Source organism: Andrographis paniculata, unplaced genomic scaffold (assembly GCF_009805555.1).
Source record: "Andrographis paniculata isolate CXL003 unplaced genomic scaffold, ASM980555v1 Contig51END, whole genome shotgun sequence".
In the NCBI taxonomy this organism is placed as follows: Eukaryota; Viridiplantae; Streptophyta; class Magnoliopsida; order Lamiales; family Acanthaceae; genus Andrographis; species Andrographis paniculata.
Genome location: NW_026137586.1, coordinates 663,127 through 678,703, shown reverse-complemented (window position 1 = coordinate 678,703; position 15,577 = coordinate 663,127). Strand labels below are relative to the sequence as shown.

At 30.5% G+C, this 15,577-nt stretch overlaps 1 protein-coding gene and 1 long non-coding RNA gene across 2 annotated transcripts; one reads left to right on the top strand and one right to left on the bottom strand.

The window, feature by feature from the left end:
• Window positions 1-152: 152 nt before the first annotated feature.
• LOC127253476 (uncharacterized) lies at window positions 153-1,546 on the bottom strand. Its single transcript, XR_007839259.1, has 4 exons — window positions 1,289-1,546; window positions 1,107-1,198; window positions 415-498; window positions 153-184 (listed from the first exon to the last, which is right to left on the bottom strand). It is a non-coding gene; the product is annotated as an uncharacterized LOC127253476 (long non-coding RNA).
• An 8,526-nt stretch (window positions 1,547-10,072) lies between these two features.
• Window positions 10,073-14,109, top strand: LOC127253534 (flavonoid 3',5'-hydroxylase 2-like). Its single transcript, XM_051278177.1, has 3 exons — window positions 10,073-10,631; window positions 12,504-12,841; window positions 13,474-14,109. The coding sequence occupies exons 1-3, from the start codon at window positions 10,073-10,075 to the stop codon at window positions 14,107-14,109; spliced, it is 1,533 nt and encodes a 510-aa protein (XP_051134134.1).
• The last annotated feature ends 1,468 nt before the right edge of the window (window positions 14,110-15,577 follow it).

Sequence of the window (15,577 nt, the reverse complement as noted above, 5' to 3'; positions counted from 1 at the left end):
TCTTTTTCAACAAGCTTCAAAGTATACATCAGAATAAGAAAAGTCCTAGTTCACGAACAGGAGCCAAAATCAAAGTATTTACCTCGGGCGCAAACCCCTCTATCTGGTCTTTCTTTGAGGATACAAACAGGGGAAAGTAGCAGTTTTTTATTTTCATTTTCTTGATCTCAGCATCAAAGAAGGTCTGCAAAATAAATTGCCACAAAGTTAACCACTTCCTCGTAAGGGAGGACATTAATAGCTTTTCTATATGTCCATGTGAAATCTCACTTCCTCGTCCTTAGATTTCCAAATATAGCCACTTACAATCAATGCACATCAAACTGTGAAAGAGCAGATAGCTGAACCACTAGTATATTTATTTGTCTGATAATTACATTATCTTTCATAATACAGAGGAGATAAGGATTTTACCTTTCGATTCTTGAGCTTAAGCCCCATGTCCATAGATTTCTCTTGAAGAATCTTAATATCTGAGCTTATTGAACCAATTTCAGCCTACCAAACCAATACAAAGAAAATAGTTGTGAAATTCATAGAGAATAGTATAGCAACTCACAATAAGTAATTTACTAAAGCCAAGAAAACTGACTTAACAGCTTAACACACACAGATTGCGCATCTCCACTGGGGCATTATAACATTTGATTCATAGTTTATATTCTTTAGCTCTGGTTGATAGTTTGTGAAATATTTCATGACACCCAGCTAAGTCTTCTTATGAACAGCTAAACAATAATGGAATATGGCATCCCATACCTGAAATCCACTGAGAACCTTTTCCATTTGCGATAGGATGATGTCACAATCATGAATTTGATCATGAAGAGAAACTAAATTGACACTTTCTTTAATGTAATCCTGGCATCAAATAACAGATAGCAAATATCATGAAAGGTAGGCCAAGGTCAAACACTAGAAACACATTCCTGTCCAAGCAGATCCTAAATGTTCCAGAAACCATCACTCTAAGGGACAATTGACAGGCAACAAAATTGAACTTTCCAAAACATTTCTCCTCTGGACCTATGACATAGCCATAAAAGAAAATCTACAACGGAACAGAAATTCAAGGAAGATAGTGAGACTGAGTGCCGGATCAGAACCTCAATGGATTCGAGTTCAGATTGCCGTAAATTGTTCTCCACATCCTTCGTATAGTCTCGCGATTTCGTTCCTTTGGACAGTATGTTGGCAACTAACTTCAAGGCAGAGAGGAAAGTGCATATAGTGAATCATTCAAATGATGAAATAGCAAAATGCAGTAGATTACAGCTTACAAACCAACCTCGTCAGCTTTGCAATCTTCGAGCTCTTGCTCCAATCCTTCCAATGAGACATCGTCACCAACCATGCTTTCTCCAGATCGCCTCCGCTAACGTGCGATCGATGCCGAAACAGACGAAGCACGGGGTTAAACACGATGGTGGGGAGGGATCTGAAACGAATCGTCGATATCTATCGGCGCTGCACTCCTTGCGACGGAAGATGGTGATGAGGTTGAAGGAGACGGAGACTTGGGGACTTCGATTGTAATTGATTTTTCAGTGTTAAGTGTGTTTGTGAGGGGGTTTGGATTTTGAATTTGGGGGGTTTGTTAGTGGGTTTGGATTTTGAATTTAAAATTTTAATAGTAAAAATTTGAAAATTATTATTATTATATTTTGTAGAATGTATAAAATAAAATTTAAATAAAAATTTATTTTATAATTATTTTTTAAATAAATGATTTTTATATTAATTTTTAAATTATTTATTTGTATGTTTTAATGTGTTTATTTAATGGTATAATTTTATATTTTTTGTGAATTATGTAAAATTAAAAAGATATAACAAAGTAATATTTTTGTGTTTTTATTATTTCTATTTTTATATTTATATGTTTAAATTTTTATATTTTATTATATTTTTTAGTAGTAATTTTAAAAATTTGTGTATTATATAAACATTGAGTTTGTTTATTTAATTTAAATTTTCTAATTTTTAACTATGCGTTTCTCTCTCACAACCATTTCATCAAACATTATTTTAATATCAAATTCAAACCAAATTTTTCACTAAACCAATCAAAAGAAACAAACCCTTAATAAATATTTTTATTTGAAAATTTTCTTTTAAAGACTTGATTGTTTATAAAATTATTCTTTAAAAAATATTAAATCAAATATTTTTTTTTTAATTTTTTATGTTATACTAAATATGTCACATTAATTTTATATTTATATTTTGATCTTTTAATATATAAAAAAATATTTTATTAATACATTTATATTAAAATATATATTATTATTATATAAGAAATATATTTAAGGGCTCAATATTCTAATTTTGCCCCTGCCTAATAAAGGTCAAGAACGGGTCTAGCTGCACTGCTTGCGACGGAAGATGGTGATGAGGTTGAAGGAGACGGAGAGTTGGGGATTTCGATTGTAATTGATTTTTATCAGTGTTAAACACTATTTAGGTTAAGTTGTTTTTTTTTTTTTTCAAAAAAAATAATAGAAAATAAAAAGTTCATATAGTAATATCATAGGAGTGTCGATCCTTTCGTTTTTGTTCGTTCAAGATTTTTCTTTAATATGATTTCTATAAGTATTTTATATGTTAATTTTAATATAAAATATTATTTTTTATATTATAAAATATTTTTTTATATTTAATATAAAAGGTTCTTCAAATTAATAATAAAAATATTTTCTTACTATAAATAAGGTATATAATTCTTCTATTGTGTAAAAGTAGCCTAAAAAATATTTTTAGAACAAAGAAAATATATAATCCTTCTATCATGTAAAAGTAGCTTAACATATAGACAAAAAATTGATAAAAACATGAAAAATAAAAATAATTGAGGATATTTTTAAAAGTTTAGTCAATAATTCATGAAAATAAATAAATAGAATATTAAATATACTTATACATAGTTGGTTTTTAAAAAATTTACTGTTGGTTAGAAATAAATATAAATGTAAATATATTTGTAATTTAAAGTTGTTGACTTCAAATTTAGATTAAATTAGATTAAATCATTACAGCAGAACAACTTCAAAATAAAAGAATTGTAAATTCTCACAATATAAGTTAATTGGTTGTTCATTGGACACAGTTAACAATCTGAAAGCGAATACATATTGGTGATCACAAGGACGAAAATTACAAAATAATTGATAATTCAATTCGACTGTAGCTAGTCATTTAGGGTTCCAACCTATATAAGATTCACTGTAAAAACCATTGAAGCACAAGAATATTTTGATACAATGTAAGTACACACTTCAAGAAATCAATACATATTTCTTGATTGTTTCCCTCAACGTAAAAGCTATCTCATATTTTCACTCTCTCAATGTTCAATAATCTCTTTTTTTCTCTATCAACACAACTAGAATATTTTACTCTTATTATATTTTCTCACTCGCATATATAATCATCTAACAAATTCAATCAATAATAGAATCTTTTTGTTTCACTATTTATCCATGCCTCCACTAAATTTGTTACAACCAAAATATGTCATTTCATCGTATTGGGGACAAGCAACTCTATCAATTTTGATCACTTTCCCGTGTCTTTGTTGGATTAATCAATTTTGAGTTATCTTCTTATTTGATAAGGCTCAAGACTAATTGAGCTAAGTCTGTCCATCCATCAATTTTTATTTATCTGTCTTTATTTTTACATTTTCATTTTATCTGTTTCTATTTCTTCGTACTAAATATCCAATTTAGAAATAGAAAATTTAGTATCTATTTGCAATTTGACTGCGGCTAAAAAAACACCATTATATAAAGACAATTGAAGAATTAGACGCACAATTTATAAAAAAACTAGGAACAAATTTGATGCAACTATGAAAATATAGAAATTTTAAGCAATTTTGTGAAATCAACGGTGAGTTTTAAGGATTTTACGTAAAATTCAACTATGACTTAGTTTCCAGGTCAGTTGCAATATCAACTCCGTTACGTCTACGTAAGCAATTTCCGTTAGATTTTTAACGGTGGAATCAAAATTGATTGAAATTTTTTATAACGAGACCAAAATTGATTGAAATTATTTATAATTTGACTAATATTGACGAGTTTCTTATAATATGACCAAAATTGATAAATTTTGGTTATATTAAACCAAAATTGATTTTTTTCCAAAAAAAAAATGTATTTAATTTAATATTTTATGAAAAAAAAAATAATGTAATATTTTTTTATAAAGAAATAAATAGGATTGAATAAATAAAAATTAATTATATAAAATGAGCCTTAAATAACTTATAAAATAAAATTTTTAGCGGCCAATGTTCCGTGTATTTTCATTAACAATTTATTCTCAATCATTCTTAAACCCCAAATTCCATATCAAATAACAAGATTAATCATTAATTCATTCATCACACAAACAAATTATATATATATATATACATATATTGGTGTGTGATTTAGAATGAAATAATGTGGAATTATTTCAAATTTCCCCTTTTTCTTTATATAAACAATATGTGGATCCTACCATTATATTTTATAGTATTATTCGGTTATTATAAAATAAATTAAATAATATTTTGAATTCATATAAAAGAATATTATATATCAAAGGAACATAATAAACCATTCATTCTCGTTATCAATTACCCTAATATATTGAAAAATAAAATTTAAAAATCAAACAAAGATATATCATCAAAATGTAAAAAACTCATCAATGAATATAAATATCTATGAGTTTTCAATAAATAGCTCTTTTAAACTGAAAAATTAGAGAGCAAGGGTGGTGCAGATGTACAGATTGTCATTGTCAATGTCGTCGGCGCCGCCGGAAATTGCGAAAGGATCGGATCAAGCGGCGGCACCACCACCGGCGGCGGCAGCGGAATTGTCGAAAAATCGGGATTCCGAGCGGAATCCTCTCGACTGCTGCAATGCCTGTGCGAACGTTTGGTACTTGCTTATGTCTGCATCGCTTACGCTCCTTGGCGCGTATTTCATTGACTTTTCGAAGTGAGAAGGCGTGATCTCGGCCACCTCGTCTTCGGTGTTGTCATCTTCCTCCATTGCCTCCGGATTCTCCTGTCAGTTCTTCTCTCATTCGGTGTCCTGCCAAAGACACACACATATGTATGCATGTAACAACTTGCAGAGCCATTAAACAAATCAAGCGAGGAGCTAATTATCTGTTATTCAAATTCGACTCGAACTTTATATTCTATTATAATAATTTTATTAATAAATAAAAACTTTGATATAAAAATTTATATACTACAAGTTAAATTGAGTTGCCCACTAGGCTCGTTTTAATTCTATAAACAAGTCGAGCTGTGAACGATCCGAATCGAGCTTGATTCGAGAGCTACTCCTTTCGTTTAACTGAAGCATTGGCTGGGTGTACTTGGCGAGGGCTCTGAGTCTGAGGTTGATGTCCTTCGAAACGGGGGATTAAGGCTTGAAGATTTGGTAGCGCGACTCCTCGTCGGGTAGCGGAATGTAAATGGGTTGGTCGAGTAGCCGGGGGAGATATAAACAGAGAGGGGGAGAGAGACGGAAGTCTAGCGGCGTGTTTGGTTTGCAATAATATTACCTTCATTCATTTTTTTCTAAATATGCTCCCTCCCCTTCCAATAAAAAAATATTTTTGTGTTTTGCATTAAATTAAAAATTAATAGTAATATTTTATTATTTAATGAAAATGTATAAGAAGTTTCAATTGTATGTATAATACTTTTTTTGTCACCCTCTAAATATTACTTACTTTTGCTGTCATTGTATTTGATTTTTAAAATATTTTTATATTTATATAATTTTTTTGTTAAGGTGTTGATTGAGGATTTATCGGCAGCATATTGATTGTCTCAATCAATACATGAAAATACTATAGATAACATACAAAAAAATATAACATAAAACATATGTTATATAAAGTATTAATATGTATTGTCACTTATATTTTTATATGTGTAATGTAAATTTATGTCTAATGCGTTTAGTATATATTACTATGCATTCAGCACGATGTTGATTATATTTAATTAGCATTGTAACCACCGTCACCGCAATATGATCATTTTAGGTTTAGGATTGCCAGGTTTTAAGTCCAGTCCGATTAGTTGGGCAGGTGGTGTGTGTGTGGCTTTCTTGTCGAACATTTTATACTCTGTAATCTGATTTAGCCAACTTCTTAATTAACTCATTGGGTAATTAAACATCAAACCTCAATTAATTGATATTGGGAGAATGGGTGCTGAACCAATAATCTTTTTGAGCACTTATTCAAGGGTCAACTCCCGAAGCGTAGTTATATCACAGTTATAACGTCGACTTGTCAATGAAATAAAAAATGCAGAGACCAAAACAATAAATGACAAGTTATTTGTTTACCCGGTTAGGATATAAATAATCCTACATCCGAGAATACCAATCCAGAAGAGGTTCATTGATCAGTGTTGATTAAGAACAAAACACCCAAAACTCTTTCAACCCAAACTACAATGCTAATTACCTAGGAAAATCTCTCAACAGGCATATGTTGTCACAAACGCGTACCGACAACTAACAAATAACTGGGCAGCTCAGATTCTGAATGTTCCCCTTATCGGAACTCCAATTTCCCTTCGACCGACGAACTCTCCGGCGAGATAGTAGTGTATATCACTAACTCAATGCAAGGAGATGGGAAGGGTTAAGGTTGAGAGAATTGTTACAATATTTCTCTCACTGCATACACTCTCAAAACCACTACACTCCCTCCTTTCCTTCTCGAGCTGTGTAAGGCAACCACAACAGACATGTTGCAGACATATAATAAATTCCCTTGATAAAAAAAAAGGAATAGTGTGTTTCTATTCATTTCTGACCACAAGAGGACAAATTCAAAGTATTCATTTTGTCTTGAGAAACCACTATTCCTAGGAAAGAAAATAAAAAGCAACTTAAAAAGACTGTACAGCTAGGTCAAATGTTATTGTTTTAAGAATCAAACGACAACAACAACAAAAAGAAAATTTATCAATATGTCAAACATAGGTGATGAGATTTTTCAACTTAACAATTGATATTTCAATCAATTATTATTATCATTATTATTTGATAACATGAGAATCCGCAAACACTACTCTTTGAGTACGTTGTGGGCAAACTCTCAGTCAAACCTCAATTATTTGATATTTTAATAGATTAATGATTTCACGGTTCATTATATTTCCCACCTTCTATTTATAGTTGAGTCGAATTTATATAAGTAGCCATAATGTCAATTATATTACAAAATTATGAAAATAATTTTTTTCCCCCAATATAGCTACGAAAAATATGATGAGTGTAACATGTGCTATAAATATTTTTTCTCTCTCTAATTTTTCTTTTTTTTTTTTTTTTTTGGTATAAAATTCGTAGAGAAAGGTTATTCATAATGGTTTGATGATCAAAATCTATCGCAAAAGCTTAAATTTGAGTTAATGATCGAGCTATACTTCATCATCAATACCCGCTCCTATATATCTTTTCAATATATTTGTAAACATGCGATGGTTTAGCCAATTTTGTTCGAACCAAACTCAAAATCCAAGGTGGATAAGACCTCTTCATTTTAATTTAGTTGTGATATTTGAGTTTTCCGGCTATATCTTTAATTTAATATGTTCCGATCTAGGTAAGTTTTTAGTATCGTACATACATAAAATTTGTGTGATTCAATACATACTTGGCTTGTACCCTCTAGAGGTTTGAATGTGATTTCTTGTGAGATTGTAGTGTACTTTTATAATAAATCGTGATAATTGAATAATAATAAAAGTATAATAATTATCAAGTAAACAAAATTATATATTTTAGAAAATTACGTAGAACACAAATGTTCGTCACAATGCATTAGTAATATTATGAAAAAAGAGAGAATTTTCGTGGTAAATATCATTCAACACGATTAAATGAATTTTCCTCACGTTAAAAATTAGGTTTTAATTTGTTCACTTAATGTCTTCGTCTTTTTTATTTCCTTTATTTATATTACTCCCTCCGTTCATCTTTTGTATCCAATTTACTATAGATACGAGAATTTAGGTAAAATATAATTATTAACTAAAATTAGGATATGTAATGAGACAAAAAATAATTTTTGTTTAATTATATTTGAGTTTAGGGTTTTAAGAATTTAAAACTCGTCGAGTTTGAGATGGATTAAGAGTTTTATATTATAATAATAATAATAATAATAATTCCTTCTCGTACTCGCCATAGATCTGCCCCCTTAAATTAGCATTATATTTATATAAATTTAAAGTTATTCATTTTTACAATTTACTTAAATTATACTTTAATTAAACATAAGTAATATTTCTTGTGCGTGTACAAAATAATCTTCATTTTAATTTGAGGATGTGCATCCAAAATTTAAGTAGTCCAAAATATAATCAGTCACGTAAACTTTGCTACCAAATATAATAATAATACTAATAATAATAATAATAATAAAATAAAATAAAATAAAAAATTGAATAGATACCACAAATATTTAGGTATATATTTTCATGACAAACTCTCCACTTACCCATCAATAAATTAAGATAGACTTTCTATATAATATTACCAAAAAATTATAATATATACTACACAAAATAAAATAAAATTAAGATATACAACTTAATATAAAAAAAGTAGAAATAAAAAATCAATGTTAAATATTATTTTTACATTAGTGACACATTTCCATACCTAATACTAAAAACATCTAAAATTTAAAATACTAAAACAAACGTAATATACGAATTCAAAATTTTTTTTTGACGTGTATATCACTAAAAAAAAAAAAAAAAAAAAAAAAAATAGTATATTTGTAACGGAATTTCGTCTTTAAAGTTCACGTAGCTAACGTAATTTCATCCCTAATTCCGTCTCTAATATCATTAGTAATGAAAACAATAGATTTAAGAACGAAAAAACTTCGTTACAAAATTGATATTTTCTTGTAGTTATATATTTTATAATTATGGAATTGTCCTTTTTATGATATATATATATATATATAATGTTTTGATTTAAAAAACAACACAAAATTAGCTTAGTATTTTAATTGTACGGTTTGATCTATTTGAACTCCAAAATTTACGTATATTTACGCATATGGTATTAGGTGGTGGCATACGTTTGTTTACCTGTATTTTTTTCAAATTTTTTATTATTTAATTATTTAAGTTATCTCTATAAATATCATATTTTACATTTATAATTTATTCAAAATTTTATATTTAACTAGAATTTTACTTCAAAAATCTCAAAATAAAAATATAATAAATTTTTTAAAAAAAACAAACAAATAAAAATCAAATCAACGTCGTCATAACATGGCATTCCTCTTTGTTAATTTTGCTCACTTAAGAAAGTATTGAATGTTATAAGAGTAGCAGTTTTGAATTTTTATGGGGTAAACTGATTTTGTTGTATAGTTCTGCAACTGGAGAATATGTTGCAAACTAGTCCCGTAAATAAAAAAATTTATAATTTTAGTTCTTCAGCGGCGGAGATGCCTACTTAGCTTGTCGGAGGACACATGTTCGTCAGATCAGCAACACCTAGCAGATACGTTATATTTTTTTAAAATTTATTTTTAAAAAAATAATTTATTTATTGTCTTTTTTATAAAATTAACCTTTAAAAAAATAAAAATCAAAATCAAAATCAATAATAATACATTTGTTCTATAAGAAGAGTACCATGAGTTTTTTTAGGTTGATCTTTGAATATTAATTATTATAATAATTAAGAGAAAAATACAAAAATATCTCTATTAGTCTCTTATAATACAAATATAATGATATTGATAGAGTAAATTATACAAATATAAAAATATTTTTAATATTAAATACAATGACGCACAAAACAAATGATGGTCTTTATATATGGAACGGAAGTAGTAATAACTATTAAAACTATACCACCTAAAATATTGGGTAACAAGCAAACAAAAATAGGCAAATGGAGAATAGTTTCTGCTAATTCACTATATATATATATATATATATATACTTCTATAAATAAGTCTACTAAAATACACATTTGTATGTATTTTAAGATCAATAGAAAGATCAATGTTGAAATTTCTTCTTCTTGATGTGCTAGTAGTAACTTTTCTCTACTTCCTTACTCGCGGTCTTATATCGATCTTTTCCGATGGTAAGACGGCAAAAAAGTTGCCCCCCGGCCCCCGGGGGTACCCGATTGTGGGGTCGCTTCCGCTCTTGGGTGCCATGCCGCACGTAGCTCTTGCTAAAATGGCAAGAACATACGGGCCGGTCATGTACCTAAAAGTCGGGGCATGGGGTATGGCCGTTGCATCCACTCCCGATGCCGCTAAAGCATTTCTCAAGACCCTCGACTCAAACTTTTCCGACCGCCCACCCAATGCGGGTGCCACGTTGCTCGCGTACGGCGCACAAGACTTGGTTTTCGCGCCCTACGGTCCCCGGTGGAGGTTGCTGAGGAAAATCAGCAACCTCCACATGCTAGGGAATAAGGCCCTGGGGAAATGGGCCGGTGTTAGGTCGTCCGAGATGGGATACATGCTCCGGGACATGTACGAGACCGGGTTGAGTCGACGGGCGGTGTCGTTACCGGAGATGTTGGTCTATGCCATGGCTAATATGATAGGTGATGGCCTTAATTCTGATGTTTTCTTTTGAAGTTTGTTTGATTTCAGCTTTTTTTTACTATACAATTTTTACGAGATTTTTACAAAAATATAATATATTTGTAAAGGACAACATCTAAATCACTATTTTTTTTTACGATGAAATAAGTCGCTATCTAAAAATGCGCACCAGGTAGATCCCTGTTGAAATTACAAGTAGTATAAAAGATTGAATCAAACTCCAAAAGCACACACTATTACTATTTTAAATTATTTATTAGTAATTTGTATCTACATATTCGTTCTGTTCACTCAATATTTTTTTAATGAAACAATTCTCAATAAATATTATTTAAAAATACAAATATACACACATTAATATATATTATCCATTTATAAAAAGAATCATTCGACACAAAATATTATTTTTTATATTTCCAACACAGCTCCTCATATTACACACAAAAAACAATTCATCTAAAAAAAACATTGAGTGAACATATTGATTGTATTTATTTATGACATATTGAATAGTAAAAAATTTGAATTTGAATATTTGTATGATGTGATATAAATAGGTGTTGATGTGATGTTTTGAATGTAAATTGATTTTTAATAGTATAATATAAAAAATAAAAAATAAGTGTTCGATTTGATGTTTTTGGGAAAAAATGAGATAATAGTGTATGTAAAATCCAATCCCCCAAACAAACAAATTACATTTACTTTATAAGATAAAATTATACTAATATATAATATTATTTTAATAAATTATATAATCATATGATAAAATAATTCAATATTTATTTAATTTATTATTGTAATTAATTTTTTAGCATTAATATATAACACCTTTTAATATGTTACTCCCTCCGTCCGTCAAATTTATTCCCACTTTTCTTTTTAATATGTTCTTTAAATTTATCTTATTACTAATTTTGGCAAAGTCAATAAATCAACATTTAATTATTACTTTTTATTCAACACTTATTTACAACAAATACCACTGACTTTATTACATTCCCATTCTTCATTTACTTTAATTTCTAGCTAAATTTTTAAAAACACCCTCAACTATCTATCACTTTTTAATAAAATATTCATTTTTCTTAATCTCTGTGCCGAACCAAATTGTGCTAATTTTAGTGGACGGAGGGAGTATTATTTTTTCAAATATAATTTTATTGTGAGCTATATTAATAAATAGGGTAAACTGTTTTTTTAGTCCCGTAACTGAAACCCCTTATCATTTTAGTCCCGTAAGTGGAGCCTGTCGCAAACTAGTCCCATAAATAAAAAAATTTCGCTGTTTTAGTCCTCCGGCGCCGGAGACGCCCGCGTGGCTCGCCAGAGGTGACGTGTCCGACAGGTGTCCCGCCAGGTCAGCGACACCTGGCGGACACGTGGATTTATTTATTTTTTTTCAATTTTTTTTTTATTTTTAAAAAATTAAATCAAATTAAAAAATTATAAATATATAAATAAAATTAAAAATAAGTTTTAAAAAAATATAAAAAAATTTTAAAAAAATCCACGTGTCCGCCATGTCAGCGCCAGGTGTCGCTGCACCTGGCGGACACGTCACCTCCGGCGAGCCACGCGGGCGTCTCCGGCGTCGGAGGACTAAAACAGCGAAAATTTTTCACTTATGGGACTAGTTTGCGACAGACTCCACTTACGGGACTAAAATGATAAGGGGGTCCAGTTACGGGATTAAAAAACAGTTTACCCTGATAAATAAATAGCAAGCATATGATCAAATTAAATAGAATAATATTATTCATTCTAATAATTCAAAATAAAACACTTGTTTATAAAATTATTCTTTAGTTTAAGTTTACTTGGTGATTCTATTTTAAATTTTTTTCTAATAAAATATACTATTTTAACAGGACAAGTGATACTCAGCCGACGAGTGTTTGTAACCCACGGACAAGAAGTAAATGAGTTCAAGGACATGGTGGTCGAGTTGATGACAACGGCCGGATATTTCAACATAGGGGATTTCATTCCGGCGATCGCTTGGATGGATTTGCAAGGGATAGAAAAAGGGATGAAGCAATTGCACAAAAGATTCGACAATTTGATCGGTAGAATGTTGGATGAACGCTCCTCCGAAAATGTCCACCAACGCAAGGCCAACCCGGATTTTCTCGATGTTGTTATGGCGAACCGGGACAATTCTGACGGGGAGAAGCTCACCACAACCAATATCAAAGCTCTCTTGCTGGTATTAAAATTATTATTTTATCCTTTTAATTTTTATTATATATATTAACTGTAAAAAGTTAAATTAAAGGTTAAAAGAAATTAGAATTTTGTTTTACTATTTTTTTCTTTTATTTTAATCTAAAGTTCTCGCAATTACTAATAAAAATATATAATATGTTATATATATATAATCTTATTTAAACTTTATTTAAATAAAAAATTAGAACAAAAACAAAAAGATTATATGACCAAATAAACACGCCCTTATATGGCTAATAGAATTTGCAATTATTTAAATTACATATTTTACTATAAAATATAAAAAATAAACATTTCATCACATCACCGATAATTGTATCCCGTAATGGATGGCCTGGTGGTTTGGAGAGTAAACCCATGATCGAGAACCCCGATGCCTCCAGGTCCACCTGTGAATGATATGTACGCCTGATATTCATTTTTTTTATATCAGCTAAACTTATATATATTCTAAATAAATTTTACATAATACTCCATTTTATTTTTTATCTACACTATTTTAATATTAAAATATTATTATTTTTTAGTTTTGGGGACCAACTAAAATTACATAATATGTTAGGGCGAAGGGAGTATAATTTTATTTTTTTTTTCTGATGATTGTGTACGTAGAACTTGTTCACGGCGGGGACCGACACATCTTCAAGCACAATAGAATGGGCGCTAGCTGAGATGATAAAGAATCCATCGATCCTAAGGCGCGCCCACGGCGAAATGGATCGAGTAGTCGGCCGAAGCCGGCGCTTGGTGGAGTCGGACCTCCCTAAGCTCGCATACTTGCGGGCCATATGCAAAGAAACCTATAGAAAGCATCCATCGACCCCATTAAACCTACCCCGGATCGCGTCGCAAGATTGTGTGGTCGACGGCTACTACATTCCAAAGAACACGAGGCTTAGTGTCAACATATGGGCTATTGGAAGGGATCCCGAGGTTTGGGAGAATCCACTCGATTACAACCCTGACCGGTTTTTGTCAGGGAAGAATGCCGAGATGGATCCTCGTGGACATAATTTCGAATTGATCCCTTTTGGGGCCGGGCGAAGAATATGCGCCGGCGCGCAAATGGGAATGGTGCTTGTGGAGTATATATTAGCTACATTAGTGCACGCGTTCGATTGGGAGTTGCCGGAGGGCGTGATGGAGATGAACATGGATGAGACGTTCGGATTGGCCTTGCAAAAGGCCGAGCCTCTTGCGGCTAAGGTCACCCCTCGACTACCTCCACATTGCTACGCTCCGGCTTGAGCTACTCGTCGCGCTCGTGTGCACACATATATATAATATATATATATATATATATGTATTATCAAGATACTAGATTTACGGATATTAATCTATTGGTATCGGATTTTACTACACAAATAATTCTATTTTAAGATTTACTTGCATAAAAAACCTATTTTATGTTCAAAATATTGTAGTATAGAGACGATGATCTTGAAATCCTAAACAATAGGGATATCATGGCTCTGATACCATATCTAAGAAGGGATTTGGGGTTCGAACTTAAAACCAATTGATGTTAAGTTGAATAGCCCTTCACGCTTTTAGTAGTATGGAATTCTTATATTTTTCCTATTTGAAACAATATTTAACAAAATAATACTCCTTTCGTCAGCCAAATTTTTTTTCACTTTTCTTTTTCGTCCGTCTGTTAAATTTACTCCATTACTATATTTGAAAAAATAAAAAGTATGTATTTAATTATTATTTTTCATTCAATACTTAATTACCATAAATGTCAAAATTTTATTACATTATCTTTTTTTCATTTTTTTTAGTTAGTAACTAAATTTTCAAAAATACTCTTTGTTAAATATATCTCACCTTGGAAAAATGTGGGATCACCCTTTGGTTTATAAGGGTGAAGGCTGCTCTATCTATCATCAATTGATTTAAGTTAGAAGTTCAGATCCCTTTTAACACTCTATTTTTTCAATAAAATATTTATTTTTTTAATTATCGTGTCGAGCCCAAATAAGCTAAATATAGCGGACGGAGTATATGTTTATTATAAATTGTACAGATCAATAATATTAATTTGAATATAAAATGATAAAACAATAAACCCCAAATCATGAAAGAAATTTGTAATTATAGATCAAAGATCATACAAACCACAATCAAAATTTATCAATCCAATCCAAACCTCGAAAGAAATTTATGAATATCGAATATTGTTCGGATTTACAAGACTTTGAAGAGGTCGCCTCGCACGCCCTTCCCCGCCAGCTGTCGACAGGCGGAAGAGCAAGCGATTGTGCATCCAATCTCGGCTGCATCGTCGAGCTTCATGCATATCGGCACGCACTCGTTTATGCATTCTTGCAATTTGTTGGGATCAATCGACGAACTTACCCTCGCCATTAACGATGAGAATGCCAGCAAGATAATAATCGCCGTTGCGATTCTCATCGTCGTTTATATTGACGGATCGAAATTAATTCATTATATCGATGATCCTGGAATAATATTGTAGCAAGGTTCGATGGATCGATCACTCATTTTAATTTCTTGGCTGGATTGTGATTAGGGAGACTTTGAATTTATATTATTGGTATGTAAGGTCAAGAGTGAAGCTTGGAATCCCTTTAATTAATTTGCATTTTATTGTTCAACTATTTTTTATTTTCGAAATTTGGGCTCTGTTTACGCAATACACTTTTATTCATTTTTAATTTTCAATATTTATTTTTTAAAAAAATATCACATC